The sequence below is a fragment of the Cavia porcellus genome, unplaced genomic scaffold, assembly GCF_034190915.1.
Source record: "Cavia porcellus strain 051 isolate PalLab524CR breed Dunkin Hartley unplaced genomic scaffold, mCavPor4.1 scaffold_1, whole genome shotgun sequence".
NCBI classification, from domain to species: Eukaryota; Metazoa; Chordata; class Mammalia; order Rodentia; family Caviidae; genus Cavia; species Cavia porcellus.
Window position 1 is genome coordinate 190,136,126 of NW_026947484.1, and position 19,363 is coordinate 190,155,488.

Below are 19,363 nucleotides of genomic sequence, written 5' to 3' on the forward strand. Positions count from 1 at the left end.
CCCTATCTCTCTGTATATCCTAATCCAGGCGTTGAGGTCCTTGTTCTTATGAGGAGCTATCGCTGCCTTGCACTCCTTTGTACATTGCTCAAAAATCAGCTGCCTTACCAGCGGTCGAGCCACTCCCGGATCAGGAAATATCTTATCGGCAGCATCTTGCATTCGGGCCACAAAGTCAACAAATGGCTCTGTGGTACCCTGAATTATTTTTGAAAGACACAAGGAGGCTGTTCCGGCACCACTCACCTGCTTCCAGGCGCGGAGCCCTATGGCATTGATTTGTTCATAGACAGCGCCGGGGAACTGAGTCTGATCATCAGCGTGCCGACCTTCTCCCATAAGCATTTCTTTGTTCCACCCCCGGTTTCCCCGATTGGCGTTTCTCTCAGCCTGCTCTGCAGAGAACTCTGCGTACCAGGCTCGCCAATCCAGGTAACTACCCGAGGGCAGACACGCCTTTGCCAGCTGAATCCAGTCCGCGGGGGTGAGGGGCCCAGAAGACAGATTCTCCAGCATGGCAATGGTGTAAGGCGCAGTCGGCCCAAAGGTTGTAACTGCATTTTTAAGTTCTCTAATCTGCTTTATCTCAAAAGGCTCCCATGCATTGCGTCCCTGGCCCATAGCTACTTGTACAGGAAATATCCCGTAGGGGCCACTATCTATCCCAGGTGGATGTACCTCATGAGACAAGCGTCCCCCCTGCCAAAGCCGCCTGTAAAAATACCGACCCGCCGGCGGCGGAGCATAAGACGGCGGCCGTGATTGGGCGGAAAATGGGGGCCCGTGCATCACTTCCTGTTCTGGCGAAAGGGGAGGGAGCTCCCAGGCGGCCGCCTCGTGGCGAGGGATCGCCTCCCTCTCGCGCCGGGGAGCGCTCAGGAGCTCTCTACTCCTCCGCAGACCAGGTTGAGCAGAGCGCAATTCGCGGCGCAACGCTGGAAAAGAACCCTGTGACTCCTTATCGAGCGACTTGGGCTCCTGACAGCTGGTCTCTTTGGCCTCCTTGCCATTCAACTTTCCCTCGTCCTCGGAGTCAGACGACTCCGAGGCTAGAGCCCCGTCCTCCTCCTTAGCATCCTTGTTCCCCTTGACGGACCCCTCTCGGGAGCTCCCCGACTGGGCCTGCTCAAATACCCTGCGTACTTTTGTAAGCTCTTGAGAGCTTTCTCCACAACCACCCTCGCTCTTAGTGTTGCTACCTAGCATGTTTCCCATCTTTTAATATGTTACTCACCGCGTGAGGCCCAAGGAATCCGCCACTTACGCGTGAGCCTGAGGGGAGTCTAAAAGCCCTGTAGGTGCGCGCCACCCAGAGCCCAGGCTTATCCCCAACTCACCTGTCTCGCAGCTCTGTACTGGAGCGTTGTCCGCTGTCACGTCTCGGGGGTGATCAGTCCCCGGGCGGGCCTCCAAATGTCGATGTCCGCTCCCGGCCGGCAGGAAGGACACACGACAAAGTCTGGCAGTGGACAACCTTTTCTTTTATTTTCCTTCTCCGTACAGCCTGCCCTGGGATCGCTCCCAGCCGAAGCCTCCTCTGGTCCGCTCCCCGCGGCTCCTTCTGGGCTTCTACTTCCGGGCTTCTACCGGGCTTCTACTTCCCCCCAGGGGTGGCACCGGTATATATACGGATACAGTGTCCAATCATGTTAAAGTGAGCAAGGCAAGCTGATTGGCTAACATCATCAGTTGCCAGGCAGACTATACTGTTGAGCGGGTTGCTTACGCGGTAAGCAGGAAACTAACGTGCTCGATGGGAGGGGTAATCTACCTCAGGCTTTGCTCTTTCCTACAGGCCTCACGTCCGCCAAGTGAGGCGACCGGGCTCGGGGCTGCGGCTCCCAACAGCATTGCTTGCTTTGGTCTCTCTGGTTTTTCTGGGCTGGCCTTGCTTTAGCTACACCAATGTGATCAATCTCCAGCTTCAATGGCTCCCTCACCTCCTTTGTAAGGATACTCCATGACCTCGCGCTTCCGAATCACTTTCCCTTTCCCATGACTCCATAGCCCCCGTCCCTCGTTCTGCCTGGTCTTTCTCTTGCCCTGCCTTGTAAGATTGTTCATGAGAAACAGAATGGCTATCTGAATCTTTGCTGTGTCTCCAGGGTCTGAAAGTAACAGTTGGCAGACTGGACAGAATGATGTTTCCTAGAAATCCTAGAAGTCTGTTGGCTTGGTGGTCCCTACCTTTGGCTTCTACAAATGGCATTATTTTCCTTCAGGTACTGCAACAAGGTGCAAAGAAAGGAGCCACCATGTTCCTGCCCGGGAGGAGCTCCTGGTCTGTGATGAGAAGGAAAGGCAACCAGACCAACACCGCCAACCTTCTGAACAAGGAAATCGAGTGGGTCACAGGGAGTGAACAGAAAAAGAGCAATGAGCATGGTTTATTTACAGCACCACAGAATATTGGACTTGTGATGTCAAGAGACTCTGTACCAGGCTAGTTGTGCATCTGTCATTTTTGTTGTACTGTGGACTGAACTCAGGTCCTTCACCATCAAACTTTGTCTTTGTTTTGAGATAAGGTCTAAGTTAATTGTCGTTCAGGCTAGCCTTGAATCTGCAGTCCTCCTGCCTCAGCCTCCCAGAGTGCTAATAATACAAGCATGCGCCATCATGGCAGGATCACATTGCCATTTGACTCAATCTCTCCCCTTTACCGTTCCCATTTTTCCATGGGCTAACCCTCCATAGCACTCTGATCCTTTTTCTAGAAGCCTGGCTCCCCAAACCTTTGGGCACAATTGCTTCTTCTACTTTGCCACAGGAGGATTTTTGGAATTTTTTTTTTCTCTCTCTCTGTTTCCTTTCAGAATGATTATTTCTGACTCAGTCTTGGAGGGTATGCCTCTACATGTTCTCAAAGGAAAACATCCATGGGGTTCTTGCCTGCTTGAAGTAAATACCACCTTAAGCTAGCCACCCCATCTGTAAACTGGGAATAACACCAGATTGCAGGGATTTGGAGGGGGGGCTAATTATATAGAGACGGTTTAGGAGCTGAGTAGATACACAAGCACTCTGGAAGTTCTTGGCATAATACTATAGCATTACAATAATTCTGGCTTGCAAATTATAGCCCAGCAGAGGCATCACGTGGGAAAGCGGCTCTGACCCCATGGCCTGCTGAAAGTGAAATGGAAAAAGTAAGTCGTGAAATAGAACTTCTCTTTCTACATCTGCAGAAAGGGCAGAGATAACTCTCCCATGTGCTGCCCATATGCAGGGAATAAGCGTCCAGATCCTGGAGAGGACTTTCTTGCCCCAGGTGGCCTGGCTGGCTGCCAGGACCTAGCTGCTCCTCCTTTCCAGCCCAGAAGGAAAGGGAAGGAGCTGAACAGGATTCCTTGTTGGTGTTGCTTAAGATGAGAATGTCCTTGCCTTTCAGGTTTGCTGTTGGGGCCTCTATGCAGGACAATTAAGTGCTTATGTAGCACAGCAGAGGGTAATTTGATAAAGTCTAGGAAAACCCAAAATAAATTGCTCTCAGTTTCTGAGTGTTTTCCCTATTCCTAGGCCCCTTCCCCCTTAATATTACTTCCTTTAAATGCTTGACTAGATCCCTGGTAAGAACAAGTTGGTGACATAAGAGACAGGTGCTGGTCACAAAGGCGATTTAGAAAATTCAACTGGCCGTCTTGGCCATGCCTCCCTGAATACACAGTGTCCTCTGATCTTCGAAGTTAACCAAGGTCAGGCCTGGTTAGTACTTGGATGGGAGAAAGTTCAGCTGGCCATAGAGGACAACAGTCCTGTCTGACCAGAGGCAAATAGCTTGATTCCAGTGGAATATTTGCTGCCACTCTTGCTGGCTCTGCTTTGTGGCTGACAGAGCTTCTCTTCATGGTGAGGCCCAGGTTGGCCTCCTGTTTCTGCCATTTTTTGGCTATTTTGGGGTCAGAGAGAGAGACAGACAGACAGACAGACAAACAGACCACAAGAGCGCGCAGTAGTTCTGGTCTAATTCTGGTCCTCAGCTCCCAGGCCCTCAAACAGAGTAACCTCCAACTCTCGCAGGCCCTTTGCCCTGTTGACGCCCCAAACACTACTGTTCCACAGGAAACTGGAAAAACAAAGTGTCCCGTCTATAATGTACACACAGCAGGTGTGGGTATTGTTCCAGGAAATCAATTTCTTAAGAGAATTTCTCAGCTCTACGTACCCACGTCTTAGGGTGAAGCCACTTTCTTGGAGCTTGCCTAATCAACGCTCAGGAAGCAACTACCTCATTTTCAGGCATGATTTTGGTTACAACGGGGAGCATACCGTCTCCCCGGGTGCAGATCCTGGGGAAAGCTACCCTGCACACGTGGTGCCCCTCCTTTATCTTGGGTTTTCTCACTTTTGTCTAGTCACCAAATAGTATCAAGTGGCACCGTTATGGTGTCACCAGATTCAAGAACTGGCATCCAGCCCCATCTATGTGACCTCGAGCTCTCTGTTTCTCTGCCTGTAAAATGAAACTTCAGGGTTAAATGAGCCTTGCCAGTTCCTGCAACCTTAGGCGTCAAACGTTCTCACAGCTCGCTTTGCCAGATTGGCAGTGAAGAGGGTTAAAGCCCCGACTTCCTCAGAGGTGAAAAGGTAAGCAAACATTCCGACCTCCCCTTAGTCTTGCTCTGCGATTGGTGCCGCGTCTGGCCCCTGCCGCCTATCCGGTCCGCATCCGTCATCCGGATTGCTAATGTACTCATTAGCATAAAGATTCCTCCTAAGACCTGGCGCCCGGGGACTGAACCGGAGTCTCTGCCCCTTTAAGAAGGGGGTCCAGCAATCTGTCCGGAAGGGACGCTGGGCACGGCATTTCCTCCGCCCGGGACACGCTGTGACTAGGCAGGTCCTGTGTTAATGCCATCCCGACCGAGGGTGCCCCTGGGTGGACAGCGCACGAGTCCCAGGGGACTGAGGGTGGGTTTGGCTTCCGGGAGCAGCAGGCTCAGCCTAGCAACCTCTCGCCCGAGGCGGCGGCGGCGGGTGACGAGCTAGGCGAAGGCAGCGCCTCTGCGGGACCCTGGCGCCCTGGGGCACGACCCGGGGGCCGGCGCCGAGGTGGCCGCGGGAGGCGGCGCGTGCTGGCAGAGCGCACAGCGCCCGCCGGGCGCCCGGCGTGGCGGGGCGGGGCGGGGCGTGAGCCGCGGTCCCGGGCTGCGGGGGCGGGGCGCGCGGCTGAGGGCGGGGCCGCGGCGCGGGGCGGGCTCTGGCGGCCGGAGTGTCACACACGCGGGGGTCGGGAGGCGGCGGCAGCGGCTGCGTTAGGCGCCGCCGGGACGGGGACGGGCGCGCGGGCTCGGGCGGGCGCCGGCTGCCTACCTCGCTGGCTCGCCCACTCGCTCTCCGGCCGGCAGAGGGGCCCGGCTGTCCCCAGAGCTCCCGGAAAGCAAAGACAGGAGCGGAGGAAGCCAAGTTCCCGGAGAGCCGCGGGTCCTGGCCGAGGCGAGGCTGCCGCTCCGACGGGGCAGGCAGGAGCGCGCTCCACCGCGGGGCGCACGGCCGGAGCGTCTGCAGCTGGGGCTGCTCGGGCCTGGCGCTTCGGCGGTTGCGGGCTGGGACCCTATGAGACGCGCTCGCGAGGGGCGCAAGACCCGGAGCTCAGGAGGCGCGCGGCCGAGGCGGGGAGCGGCGCTGCTGCTGCGGGGGTCCGAGAGCGGCCGGCAGGAGGCGACTGTGGCGAAGGCGAGAACTTGAACTTGGCGTCCGGAGTGGGCGCCCCGGACGCCCCCAGCCGGGGCCGGGGCGCCGAGGACCTGGGTTGCAGCGTTGGCCCCCGGATGGCCGCGGCGGCGGACCAGGTTCCCGCGCCGCGGCCCTAGGCGGCCTCTCGCCATGGCCAAGTGGCTGAACAAATATTTCAGCTTGGGCAACAGCAAGACCAAGAGTCCCCCGCAGCCGCCGAGGCCCGACTACCGCGAGCAGCGGCGCCGGGGCGAGCGGCCCTCGCAGCCCCCCCAGGCCGTGCCGCAGGCCGCCTCGGCGTCCTGCGGTCCGGCGGCCGCCTCCTGCTTTTCGACCTCGTCGGGCTCGCTGCCCGACGAGAGCGGCAGCACGAGTGACCTCATCCGTGCCTACCGCGCGCAGAAGGAGCGCGACTTCGAGGACCCCTACAACGGGCCGGGCTCGTCGCTGCGCAAACTGCGCGCCATGTGCCGCCTGGACTACTGCGGCGGCGGCGGGGAGCCCGGCGGGGGCCAGCGAGCGTTCTCGGCCTCGTCCGCGTCCGGCGCCGCCGGTTGCTGCTGTGCCTCCTCGGGCGCCGGCGCCGCCGCGTCCTCGTCGTCGTCCTCCGGCTCCCCGCACCTCTACCGCAGCAGCAGTGAGCGACGGCCAGCCACACCTGCCGAGGTGCGCTACATCTCCCCCAAACACCGACTCATCAAAGTGGAGAGCGCCGCCGCGGGCGGGACCGGGGACCCCTCAGGGGGGTCCTGTTCGGGCGGCCGCACCTGGAGCCCGACGGCCTGCGGAAGCAAGAAACTGCTCAACAAGTGCGCTGTCTCGGCCACGGAGGAGAGCGGGGCCGGCAAGAAGGACAAGGTAAGCTGCTCCTGCTCCTCACCCGAGGTTACAGAACCATTGTGGGCGCGGGGAAAGCGAGGCACCCGGGTTCCCAGCTCTTACATCAACTTCGGCCGGGGACCCTGGAGTAAGGCTTCCTGCGCTACTCCCACCTTATGACCCTTCCTCACGCATTGCCCTAGGTGGTTGGTCTGACATCGTCTCTCGCTGGTGCTCCCAAAACGCCCCCTCTCCGGGCCCAAAGCTGGAGCGAGAGTGGCCCCGCCCAGCCTTGCCCAAGGACGAGAGACCCAGCCAACCATTCTGGCTCTTGTGTAAAGTCAGAGAGCCGGGGCTGTCGCCAGCTTGAAAGAGCATTTACCCTGCCATCCCCCGGGATCCCTTCCCCGTATACAGACACACACATTGCACGCACGCACTAGATGTGGATAGGAACTAAGGTCCACAGCCGGAAGAGACTCGATCGGTAGTACATAGCTTGGTTTCAGATCCAGACTGGTGCTCTCAGGACGGGTACAAGTAAATCCTTGTGAATGCCCTACCCGCCCTTTTGTACTGGAGCCGCAATGGGAACCCCCACGCGTGCTTTTCCGGTTGACATGCTCGATCCCCAGAGCGGTCTTGACGGATCCAGGCTGTTTTGCCTGCTGCGCTTTGCAGGGGGTCCGCCTGTTAAGGGCGTAATGGAGACCCATTTGCTTTCCGAGTCCTGTCCCAGCCCTACTGGTCCAGGGACTGGGGAACTTTATGACAACCCCTTTCTTAATTTATCAGGCTATCTTGATCCCTACCCCCACCCTTTGAAGCAGGCTAGTTAATTACAGCCAGACCCGGCCTGGGCTCCCCATCATACTCCAGAGACACGCTCCCTTCCCCCATAAAATAATACTTGTTCTGTCTACTTCTGGTGGAAGGCAGTGTTTTGATTAAATCTGAGTCCCAGTGGGAGAGCTTGCTCCTTAGGGCAGAGTTGTCTGGCTGTCAGGCTCCTGCTCTCTTGTTCTTCCCTGCATTTTTCTCCCAAAGGTAAACTTTTGGCTAGCCCTTTTGGCTTGGGACAGTCTGATAAAGAGTCCTGCTGAATGTCCCAGCAGAAGAGAGAGACAGACTTTTACCTGCCAGCTAGTGCTTGGAAAGATTTTTGTTTTCCTCGAGGGAGGACTAAGAGCATGCACTTCTTTAATTTTTTTGGCCTGGCCCTTTTCCTACATGTCCCAGAATATCCTCTCCACTGTTTGGACTGCTCCAGGTGCTGGTGTGGGCAGTCTAGAGGACACATCACAGAAGCTTGGACTGTGGGCTTCCCAGGCACCCAGGATGACAGCTGGGAACCGCTGGGCCTGTGGGCTTGTGGGCTTATGACTGATCTGTGAGGCTCCTGGTAGTCTTATGCATGACCCACACTTGATTAAGAGAACCTGGAATTTTTGAGTTTGGAAGGTGGGGTGAAAGCTTTGGAGAGATGAGCAGCTGGATTGCCTGCATCCCCATTGTTACCCAGGACCATGTCTTAGGGCATCAGATCCGCTTTTCTTTCCTGTTGCTAGTGCCTCTGCTTGTTCACTTTTTAAAAGTCTTTTGTGGCTTAAACATTTTTTTCCAATTACAATTAAGACTGTTTCAGATGCTTAGGAATAATATGTTTTACAGCTGAAATGTCAAGTGTATTTAGGACTTGGCTTTATTCTGTCACCAGGTATATCTTGTGGATCTTCTCCCAGCTCTGTCTTGCCAAACGCTAGAGTGGGACCCTTGTACATTAAATGTCAGCAGTAAACGCTGTGACCTAGCTGCTGTGCTGTGATCAGTGCTGTGATGGGGCCTAGTGTTAAAGGGTGGGCCAGGGAGGGGACCAAAAAAGCAAGACCATTGTCAAGGCGGGAGAGGGTGGCTGGAGAAAGAGAGCAGGTGAAATCCTGTATGGTCAGAATCCAGAGGTTAGATTTGGGCAGGACTTGAGCGGTACAGTAATGTCTGGGAGGGGCTTGTAAACTGAGCACAGTGGGGAACTGGTAAATGAATTTAGCTGTTGGAGTGACATGATCAAACTGGCTTCTTGGAAACCATCTCTCTAGGCTGCTTTTCACCTCCTACGTTGTGACTTCGTGCTCTTTGATCTTTTAAGAAGTTCTCTGTCTCCGGAGACAGGGATTGCAGTTACCAGATGTTTTTCTACCAAAGAGAAAAGGAGGCAGGAGGGAGGGAGGAGGCAGCAAGGTAAGGTCTGCAAGACCAGTGCCGTGGTTGTTCACACACTTCAGTGCACCTGGAAGGCTGCTTAAACCTCAGACTGAAGGGCCCCATTCCTCTTGTGTCTGATTCAATAAGTCTGGTTGGGGGGGGCACTGAAAAATTTGCATTCTGACAGATTTCTTGGAGATGTTTGGCTGCTGACCCTGGGGCCACCATGACTTATCGCTCCTTAACCTTCTCTCTGAGTTTTCTGGCCAGAGGTTCTTTGGATGCATACTCCAAATACCCTGTGTCTGCTCTCTGCTCATGGCCACTTCCTGGTCCCGGGCCAACACCCCATCCCCATCAGGTGGCCAGGAAATAGTCTGATTTTCACATTATTCTCAGCCAGACAGCTTTTGGAAGGCCAAGAATACTGCAGTGCAGGCCTTAATGTCCCGGAGCCTTCTGCCTCCATCCATGAATCAGGAGAACTCACTCTGGTACCCCGCTTGGCCTTTAGCCAGCCCAGCTCAACCAGTTAGGTCTGCAGAGTGTGCCCTGGTGACAGGCCGTGTGTTTGATTTTAACTTCAGACCTGAGTTGAGGTTACTGTGGTGTGGAGTAGGAACTTTTTAGTCAGTGGATCCTCCTTCCACTGACTCCCTGCCATCCATGTCCCATTTCACCTGTAGAGCCCCTTATCCTGCCTCCCTAAATATTTGTGGCTTCTTCTCTCATACACTTAGGCACCTCCCTGTTCTCCTAAGTGAGCCTTTGGGTTCAGGCACACCTGGCCAGATCCCTCCCTCCCCACCAAGGCTGGCATCCAGTTTGGGGCATTTTTCCTTTTAAAGTCCCCAGAAAGAGTGACTTTTTTTAAACTGTGCTGTTTCTCTCCTAACATAATTTAGCCAGCACTTACTTCCTACTGAGAGTTCTCTTGGTAGAAGTTCAAGCCTGGAAGGAGTGTGAGAAGGAAGCAGAGTACTTTGTGATACATGATGAGTAGATTCATCTGGGAGAGTTGATACATGTATCACATTTTTAATCTGGTACATAGTTTCTTTCTTGCTTTCCTTTTTTTTTTTTTTTTTTTTTTTTTCATATTGGGGCTCGAAGTCAACCACTTTGTACCTGCTGGGCAGGTGCTTAAGCCACTGAGCTAAATCCCTAGCCCATTATTTTTATCTTGAGAAGTTGAAGAGATCTTCATCTAGAGGGTAACTTTGAACTGAATGTAGAGATAAAGGTGGAATTTTGTGCAGGATAAGAGATACAGGAATGTGTATGTATAGAATTCTGTGCAGGCTATAGGGATGTGTAGAGTCAGGTTAATTGTGTGTGTACGTGTGTAACTGTATGCACACATGTGGAGGGTATGTATGGATATATGAATATACATAAAACTCCAATGTAGAACATGTTCTTGAAAACCAGAATTTTCATGCTTGGAAAATGAGAGGTGACAGTGGGAGAGAGGTAAAGGCTGGCATTTTACTCCCATAGTGGAGTCTGAAATCTGGTGAGTCAGAACAGTGTGCTCAGAGCCAGGATAGTGAAGCATTCCATGTTATGCTGCCAGAATCTGGGGGAAATAGGACTAGAGTTAGGAGGCAGTTGTGTTATACTTTAGGTAAGAGATGGTGAGAGTCTGAGCTCCTGGAAAGAAACAAAGGAACATTAAGTAGAAATAAGTTGCACCTTATATAAAACATGATACAAAAAAGACTAGTTGCTTGGTGAGTCTCCTTTGGGGCAGCCAAATAGTTCTCACCCATTTATGTTTTCTGTTCAGTGAGTCTTGTTTCTTTTACCATAATTAAATAAATGTCTGACCACAACTGAGACAGTCAAGATGCGTCATGACATCAGTTTTCCTGGTTTTTTAATACGTTAATTTTTAAAAAGTTAATACGTGTTAACTTTTACCTTGTATCAGCATCCATAGTGTTTCTTTTTTTGGTGGTGGGGGGGCAGGAATTGGGAATCAAACTGAGGCCGGGCAGAGCTACATCCCTCTTCCCACAGTATTGGGTTAATCACATTTTCCATACTAGGGAGTATTACGGCTGGTATGTAGATATCCCTCCAGAGCTTCATGCCGCCATAGCTGGAGGCTTTTCAGAGGTGGCTGGGACTAGAGCATGTGATGTGGGATTAAGGATGTGATGCTGGGATTGATTCAAGGTGTGATGCTAGGATAAGGGTATCCCACCCCAGTATGAGTGCTTCCTAAGGATGGGTAGCATGAATAGAGCATAAGGAACAGTTGTTGCAGCTTGACTCTTCCTGCGTGCTTCCTCACTACTTCAGTGGTTTGCTGCCTGCTGCCTACCATGAACTATTTTTCCGCTGTGATGCCCCTCTGCCATGCCTCTGCCATGCCAGTCTGCCTTTGAACCAGCCAACTATAAACTGAAACCTCTGCAAACTGTGCTGAATAAACCTTTTCTGCTTTACCTTTGGGTGTCAGTTATTTTGTGTCAGCAACAGGAATAGTAACTTAGACATGGAATAACTAATATCATATCTGTTTTAATTTAACATCTGGCAAACTGTCTCTGAGCTGCCTGGTAGGCAGGGACAATTCAGAGAGAAATCAGTGGTGGCCAGCTTTCAAAGGAATAAGGCTCTTAACTTACATTTGAAGGTAATCAGCTGTATATCCTCAAGTTCTTCATCTGTGGGTTTAAACAACTACAGATCAAAAATGTTTTAAAAAAAATCATTAGCATGTACTGTCACTTTTTTTTTTGGTCATAATTATATAGCATAACTACTAGGTACATAACATTTACCTTTTTCTAGGTATTACAAATAATCTAGAGATGGCTTAAAGAGTATGGGAGGATGTGTATAGATCATATGCAAATACTATGTCATTTTACATACAAGACTTGAGGATGCTAGGATTTTGGTATCTAGGGAGGGTTCCAGAACCAGTGTCCCTTGAGTATCAAAGAACAGTCATGTTAGCCTTATGTCACAACCTGAGGAAAGCTAGAAGAGCAGTGATTGAAAAGGCCTGGGAAGATCTGGACGTTGGCCCATAAAGCAGTGCTGTCAGAAGGTGACATCTGAGCTGACTCTGGTAAGTGTGGGAATCCAGGGTAAGGAAGTGGGAAGAGGGCCTGGGGCTTGAGAGAGAGTGGTGGTGAGCCCAGCAGGCCAGGTGGAGGGGGGCGACTACAGCAGGAGTCTGGGGTACACAGAGGGAAGAAGGAGTATCACCTTACGGGGAATTGTGACTTGCAATTTGTTCCTCTTCGCAGAAAATCATCAGTGTCAGGCTTGATGGAAAGAAACCAGTCAGATTTGATCTGTTGGTCATTGCTCTTTGATTAACAGCCACATTCTCCAGTTCTGCAACTGTCCTTTTAGAAAAAATTGAGACCAAATTTGATAGCTGTGGCTTGGCTGTAGTCCAGATGGTCTCCATCATACCCATTTAGCTCCACTGTTGGAACTTGAAAGACAGTGGGTTAATTTGTAGGAATAATTCTGTTCCAATAAAACTTTATTTACAAAAATAGGTGTAGCTGCCATGTGGGCTGTAGTTTTCAACCCAGGATTTACAGTAAGCTTTCATTGTACAGTCATGGAGCTTGCATATCTGAGTAGCTTTCCTCACCTGGGCTTGCTCAGGCCTGCTGAGCCTGCCTGGGCTTTCTTATGTATTTGGTTGGCTGATTAGGATGGCCGTGGGCTGTGACCATTCACTTCTGTTCTGCGTAGTCCCTCATTTAACATATTCATGTGATGGTTGTGGGAGTCCCAAGAAGCATAGAGGCCTGTAACATTTCTTGAGGCTGGTAACTGGCTGTGTCCCTATTCTGTCTGCTTTTCGCCAAAGCAAATTACAGTTTGAGGTCAGGATTTAAGGAGAGAGGAGGATCTGTAGAGTCCCATGGCAAAGGGCAAAGATACAAACAAGCCATTAATTAGAGCCTTCAATGCTGTCATCTGTGGCATTAGTATTACCCCATCTTATGGACAGAGAAACTGGTTTAGAAATGTGAAAGACATACACGGTTACCAAGTAATAGAATAAAGGTCACTCCTGTTTATTCTGAGACTACAGTCTCTATGCTTTTTACTGATTTGTTCCCACTGTTTTCCACATTTTAAATAGAAGTAGAAAAGCCAGGCATGGTGGCACATGCCTGTGATATCAGCTCCCAAGAGACTGAGGCAGGAACATGGCAAACTTGAGGCCACCCTGGGATATGTAGTGAGTTCGGGTTTGGCTTGAACTGCATGGTGAGACCCTGTCTCAAAAGATAATAAGTAGCTGGGCATGGTGGTGCGCTCCCGTAATCCCAGCAGTCGGGAGGCTGAGGCAGGAGGATCATTGCAAGTTCAAGATTGGCCTGGGCAACAAAGTGAGCCCAAGGCAAGCCTGAACTGCATAGCCAGACCCTGTCTCAAAAAGACAATAGAGAGATATATAGATAGACAGACAGATGTAGAAAGGCAATAGCCTCCTCCTCCTTCCCTGTGCTTAATATTTCTCTTCTCTTATTCCTCTGGCTAATTCCCCTTTTCAATCTGGGGCTCAGTGTTCCTAGAAAAGGCCCCAGAGCTGTTCCTCTTTTTCTCCCCGTCTGCCGTGAGTTCCATAAAGAAGATACTAATTCCCCACTTGAATTATTTTATAGAGAAATTCTGAGCACAAGGTTGGCATATCCCAGAGGACAGCTATACAAAATGTGTGTCATGTAACTGTCACGTCTTCTCATTCTAACACCAAGTGTTCCCTCCCTCTAATGACTGGGCTTGCTGTATATACTGCATTTTAAAGAAAACACACACATACACACACACACACACAAAACTGGTGGTACGTTGGCCCATACCCACGTGGAACCTTAGTTTCCTAGAAGGAGATCAGGTAACCATCTGCTCCAGTCTGACAACCTCAGAACATGACTGATTACCAAGGACTTAACCCCCATGACTTGACCCCATTCTCTCCCTGCCCCTAAAGCATTTTTGAGCCATAAAATTGGGTTTAAAGGACAAATCAGAAACAGGTGTGGTTTCCTTCAGTCATTCAGTAGAACCCTCCCCTGGGTTTAGATGATGCTGGGAGAGTCAAGGGGTAGTGAGTGCCCTGTGGGGAAGGATAGGTCAGGTGTGGCCATGAACCAGCCATGGCAAACCTTTTAGAGCTTTCAGTGATAACGAATAGCCCACTGCAGGCATGTGGTGCCTTCAGTTTGCCACCACTGTGGTGGTTTAGGCTTTACAACCAAGAGCTGAGCTGCTGGCCCCATGCCCCACTGGCTTGCTGGGGCTGAGGTGCGTGCCTGGGCTGCATTTCTTCCAGGACAGAAGCAAGGTGCAGTGATCTCTTCTGAGACAAGCTCTTGCTACATAGTCCAGGCTGCACTTGCACTCGTGATCCTTCTGTATTAGTCTTCTTAGTGATGGGTTCCAGGAATGCACCACAATACCTGGCTGGTCTCTGACTTAACTTCTGTTTGGTCTGTGTTGACTTGAGGAATTGCTTTGCAGGCTACTTTGAGGAAGTATAGGGATGAATCAGGAGTTACCTGGCCCAAAAGAGGTTATGCTTTTTTTTTTTTTTCTGATACTGGGGATTGAATTCACAGTCTCATGCTTGCCAGGCAGGCCCTGTGCCACTAAGCTAAACTCCCAGTCCCAAGAGTTTATGTTTTTGTGACAGACACAAGAACCAAAGTTGAAACACAGGTATATGTGGCAGAATTTACAAGCACAGTGGTGTGGGTGAGCTGAGAACTACTCTGATGTAGAGGCTGTTTGGGGACAAGGTTTGATTCTATGGAGTCAAAGGAGAAGTGGAATGAGGAAGTTTATTTCACTCGAGGGAAGCTAGGGGGGCTTCTTGGAGGAAGAGCATTGGAGAAAAGGAAGATAATCCCTTGAATTAAGGGAGCTTTCCACATTAATGTTAGCGAATACATATTTTAAGCTGTGTGCCCGTATCATGTGCTTCATAGGTTAACTGTGGGTGGTACTTCATACCACCACCCTTTGAGGGAAGTGATGGTCTTAGTGTCTTTTTTACTCAGGAAAAAACTGAGGCACATGGGGCTGGGGATTTAGCTCAGCGGCATAAGCGCCTGCTTTGCAAGTGTGCAATCCTGAGTTCGATCCCCGATACGATTTAAAAAAAAAAAAAAAACAACTAAGGCACAGGGCTGGGGATTTAGCTTAGTGGCTTAAGCACTTGCCTGGTAAGCACAAGGTCATGAGTTTGATCCCCAGTAACAACAAAACAAACAAAAAAACTGAGACACAGAAAAGTTGCATAACTTGTCTGAGGTCACACAGCCAGTAAGTAACAGATGAGATTTGAACCTGCATCCAGAGTATGTTTTTAGTCACCTTATCGTACTACCTCAAGTTGCACAGTCTCATGTCTGAATTTTTTTGGCCTTCGTTTTAGCTTGTCTTAGTCTTTCTGTTGGGCTGGGTATGGGTGCACCCACTTGTCTTGCTAGCACTGAGGCTGGCTGAGCCTGGAACAACTTAGACTGTCTCAAAAAGGGCTTGGGATGTAACTCGGTGTAAAGTACCCCAGGTTCAATCTCTGGTATCAGGAAAAACACTGTAGGAGTGATTTATTTCTGTATTTACATGTTCCTTGATTTGAAGGGTGCCTTTTTTTCTCTTCCAGTTCTGAGGATTGAACCCCAAGTCTTCACACTGAGCTGCATTCCCCGCCTTTTATTTTTTATTTTGAAAACAGTTTTGCTAAGTTGCCCAAGCTGGGCTCAGATTTATGGTCCTCCTGCTTCAGCCTCCCACAGTGCTGGGATTACACACATGGGCCATCGTGCTTCCCTTGAAGCACGGGCACTGTTTCGCCTGTAATTAGCTTTGCTTCTCAGAGGCATTCTGTGAGGAAATCACTCTTACTCCCACCTCCAGATGGAGAAGCAACAGGTTCAGAGAGAGGAGTGGAGTTTGCCCTGCTTCAGAGCAGGTTTTGGCCAAGCCAGCAGCCTGGCTGATGTTCTGAGCCCAGTGCCCTTTGGGCTGAGGTGGTGTGGAGGTGGCTTGGCCCAAGCTCCAGTCCACAGGAAGGGTGATAGCCTGATTGATTTCCGTTTCTTTCTGTGTTTTGATTCTCAAATGCTTTGCTGAGACCGTTAAGGCATATGGACGAAGGACCTTGCTTCCACAATGGAATTTTCCTTATCTTCCTGTTTGGTATTTTCCAGTAATATTTCTATTAATGTTTCACTTTCAGAGGCACTAACTTCCTGAGTGTTTGAGCTTTTTCAATTGCTGAGCCAGGAAGAACTGAATTTGCCTCTCAATCATTCAGTTCCTTTCCATTTTCTCCAAGGGGAACTGTCTCTGGCTTTCCCATTATGCTGTAAAGGAAGGATCTTGGAGGTGGGTCTAGGGTATGGAGAGAGAATTAGTCGGGGGCCCTGGGGGATAACTCAGCCCAGTGTTCTCCAAGCAACACTTAATAGTACTGGTCAGAAAAGGGCTTCCAGAGCTGAGGCGTAGAGAAGTGATTTAACAGGTGGGTGGGTGGGGTGAATCCCCTGGGCTGTGACTTTTGGGCTGGATCTCCAGAACCCATGCCAAGTCCTTTCTCCTTGTTCATTCATTTAGTCATTCAATGCATTCCTTAGGGCCTGTTATTTGCTGGGTATTGTTCTGTGTAGGTGCTGGGAATAGAGCAGTGAATCAAACAGAACAAGTCATGCTCCCTGAGCCAACCCTCTGATGGGAGGAGACAACCATGCTCACAGATCCGGGCTGGTGACTGTGGAGAAGAGGATAGAAAGGATAAAGTGAGCCTGAGTTTGGGTGGGTGTCACTTCCTTTGGGTGCTCGGGGAGAGGTTTACTGAAGGCTGGAATGATGTGAGTCACAAGGCTCTCTGAGAAGAGCATAGCAAGCAGAGAGAGGTGCCAGGCACAAGCCTGAGGCTTGCAGCATGGCTGGGTCATTCACGGAGCAGCAGCATGACGTCTACATGAGTGGGAGAGGGGGTGGTGGTGCAGGCCTTATGGGGTGAATAAGGTCTTTTACTTGAACTCTGAGTAGGACAGAAAGTTAGTAGGGAGGGTCCTAAGCTCAGCGGAGAGGAAGGGGACAAGAGGTCAGTGGGAACCACCCCTGCCTGCCACTGGTCTGAGGTCACCCAGTACTACAAAATCAAGAGGCCGCTTGCTGTGTTGCATGGCTAAGCCAAGCTGAGCCGGGCACCTGGGAGGGTGAAGGCGAGTGCCCTGATTAAGTGTCCAGAAACACAACAGGAACTGCCACTGTTTTGCTAATCAGAGTGCTTCATTGCTGATCACTACTGATCATTGGGAAACTTCTCCTCTACGTAGGACTCAGAACATGGGCTACATGGAAGAGGCAGAGCTAGGGGAAGTATATCTCTCTAGATTTCTCCAGTCCCCGGTGAAATTCGGAAAATGAAAGTGATCAGAAAATTCTTAACAGGAGACCAAAGCATTTTGTTGGATGTGCACTCTCAGAAAGCCAGACAGCCCCATAATCCCTCTAATGCATTCCAAAGCCATAGCATGTGATTTGGGGACCACGTGGCATTGAGGAAGGGTGCAGTCTCTACCTGCCCTTCTGTGTTTGCAAGTGTGAGTTGGCTGTGTTCTAAGCCAGCTCTCAGAAAGACTCAGGCTTGAATCTTGAGGTATTTTTCAGTATTTGTAGTAACGCTTGCCTTCCTTATTACAAGATCAAGAGAAGTTTGGTGTAAAAAATATAGAGAAGACAAACTAACACAGAAATCAACCCTAATTGTATAACTGAAAAAACCACCATTAGAATTTTAATGTTTCTCCATCTTGCATTCATTTTCTTGCCATAAAAATTAAGTGTATTGTGCATTTTTTTGCTCAAAGACACAATATCTTATGTTATTTTAAATATTAAACAATAGCAATTTAACGGCTTTGTATTCTGTTTGCATATTTTAGCTCTGCCATCTTCACTAACTTAGTAGTACTATGACAAACACCTTTGTAACAATTCTTTGCAGAGGTCTGTAATTACTTGCCTGGGATTGATACTGAGAATTGTTGGGTAAAGTGGTAAAACTTGACACATTCCATGTATTCAATGTATCAATCATTTTGTACAAATTATTTTCAGGAAACATTGGAGATTTTAATGTAATTTGGTTTAGTTTGCAATTTCTTGGGTTAATGATATATATATATTGATCATTTGGGTTGGTTTTTTCCCTAGAATTGTTTTTATTTATATCTCCTGCCATTTCTACTGCAGAGGTTTTCGTTTTCAGTAAGAACTGGTGCAATAATGATAGCAGCCCCTTGTCTGCCATTTCATCAATTGCAAAATGTTTTTTAAAGTTTGCAGTGCAGTTTTTGCTTCTGTCTCTAGTGATTGCTTTTGTTTACCATGAATTATTTTCTGTTGTTAAATAAGGCTCAGTATTCTTTATAGCTTCTTCAGTTTGCTGCTTAGAAAGTCTTCTTTACTCCAATGTTGAGTCTGTTTTTCCTTCTGATACGTTGATTGTTTCTTTTTACATTGAATAATTTTAATGTTTGTAATCTGATTAATGGTATAAGGTAAGATTGTCCCTTTTATTTTTCTGAACGGCTAGTTGTTTTGGGACATCTCTTTGCTTGTCAGATCTTGTGTTTTTTCAAGTATCTTTATAGACTGAACTGTTCTGACTCTGTCTCTTTAGGTCTTATCAGTGATTGTGGTATGATGATGAAGACTTTTGTCTGCAGAGACCCATGTGCTTGTTCCCCTTTCAACTCCTGACATCTGAGGGAAGCAACCCTATTAGCACTTCATTCTTGGATGCCAAACCTGCTGTGGTGGTTGGGAGTCAGCTTTTCTGCTTAGGTGTATTTGGTATGATCACTGGCTGATCTATCCTACCTGTATGGCTTTAATTGAAAGAGTCTGTCTCAGGCTGTCTCAGGTTTTGCCTAGTGACTTTGTGGAGAAAGAGATGTACCATTCACGCATAACACATATTTTAGATGCCAGTCATGTTCCAGCCCTGAGTTCAGTCCTGCAGGATAATTGGACACAATTTAGCCCACGTACTCAGGCTCAAGGCACCGGAGGGTGTATTGGAAAAGCCCATGAGTATTTTTTTGCAAGATAGAAAGAGTTCAGTACCAGCATAGAGAGGCAGGTAAGTGATTTTCAGAAGGAATAGGAGAAAAAAGAAGCATTTGAGCCTGAGGTGGACTCTGGCAGTAGTAGCTTCTGGTAGTCTGTGGAGAGGAGCATTCAGGCTAGAATAGCTAAAACTTGAAGGTGTGGCATGTGGGACTACTTGCCGCCACTTAATTATTTATTTATTTATTTATTTTTGTGCTGAGATTGAGCCTGGGGCTTTTTTTTTTTTTTTTTTTGTATTGGGGATTGAACTCACAACCCTGTGTTTGCCAAGCAGGCACTTGTGCCATTGAGCTTGGCCCGTACTCCAAGCTTTTCTCTATGAACTATATCCCCTCTCTCTTTACTTTGAGACAGAGTGTCTCTAAGTTGCTGAGGTGAGCCACCCCTACAGCCTCCCAGAATGCTGGAATTACTCCCTGTGCACTAACACAGCAGCTACTTGGTCTTTTTTTTTTTTTTTTTTTTTTTTTAAATCTACCAAAGTCCAATCCAAGCACTATGAATTCAGAGTTCTTCCTGTCACCTA

The 19,363-nt window shown here is 49.6% G+C and overlaps 1 protein-coding gene across 1 annotated transcript in view; it reads left to right on the forward strand.

Moving 5' to 3' along the window:
- Nucleotides 1-5,826: 5,826 nt before the first annotated feature.
- Nucleotides 5,827-19,363, forward strand: part of Shb (SH2 domain containing adaptor protein B) — a 124,319-nt gene continuing 110,782 nt past the window's right edge. Inside the window, exon 1 of the mRNA XM_005008667.3 lies at nucleotides 5,827-6,534. Within this exon, the coding sequence (XP_005008724.2) occupies nucleotides 5,827-6,534 (708 nt within the window). The remainder of the gene's footprint in view (nucleotides 6,535-19,363) is intronic.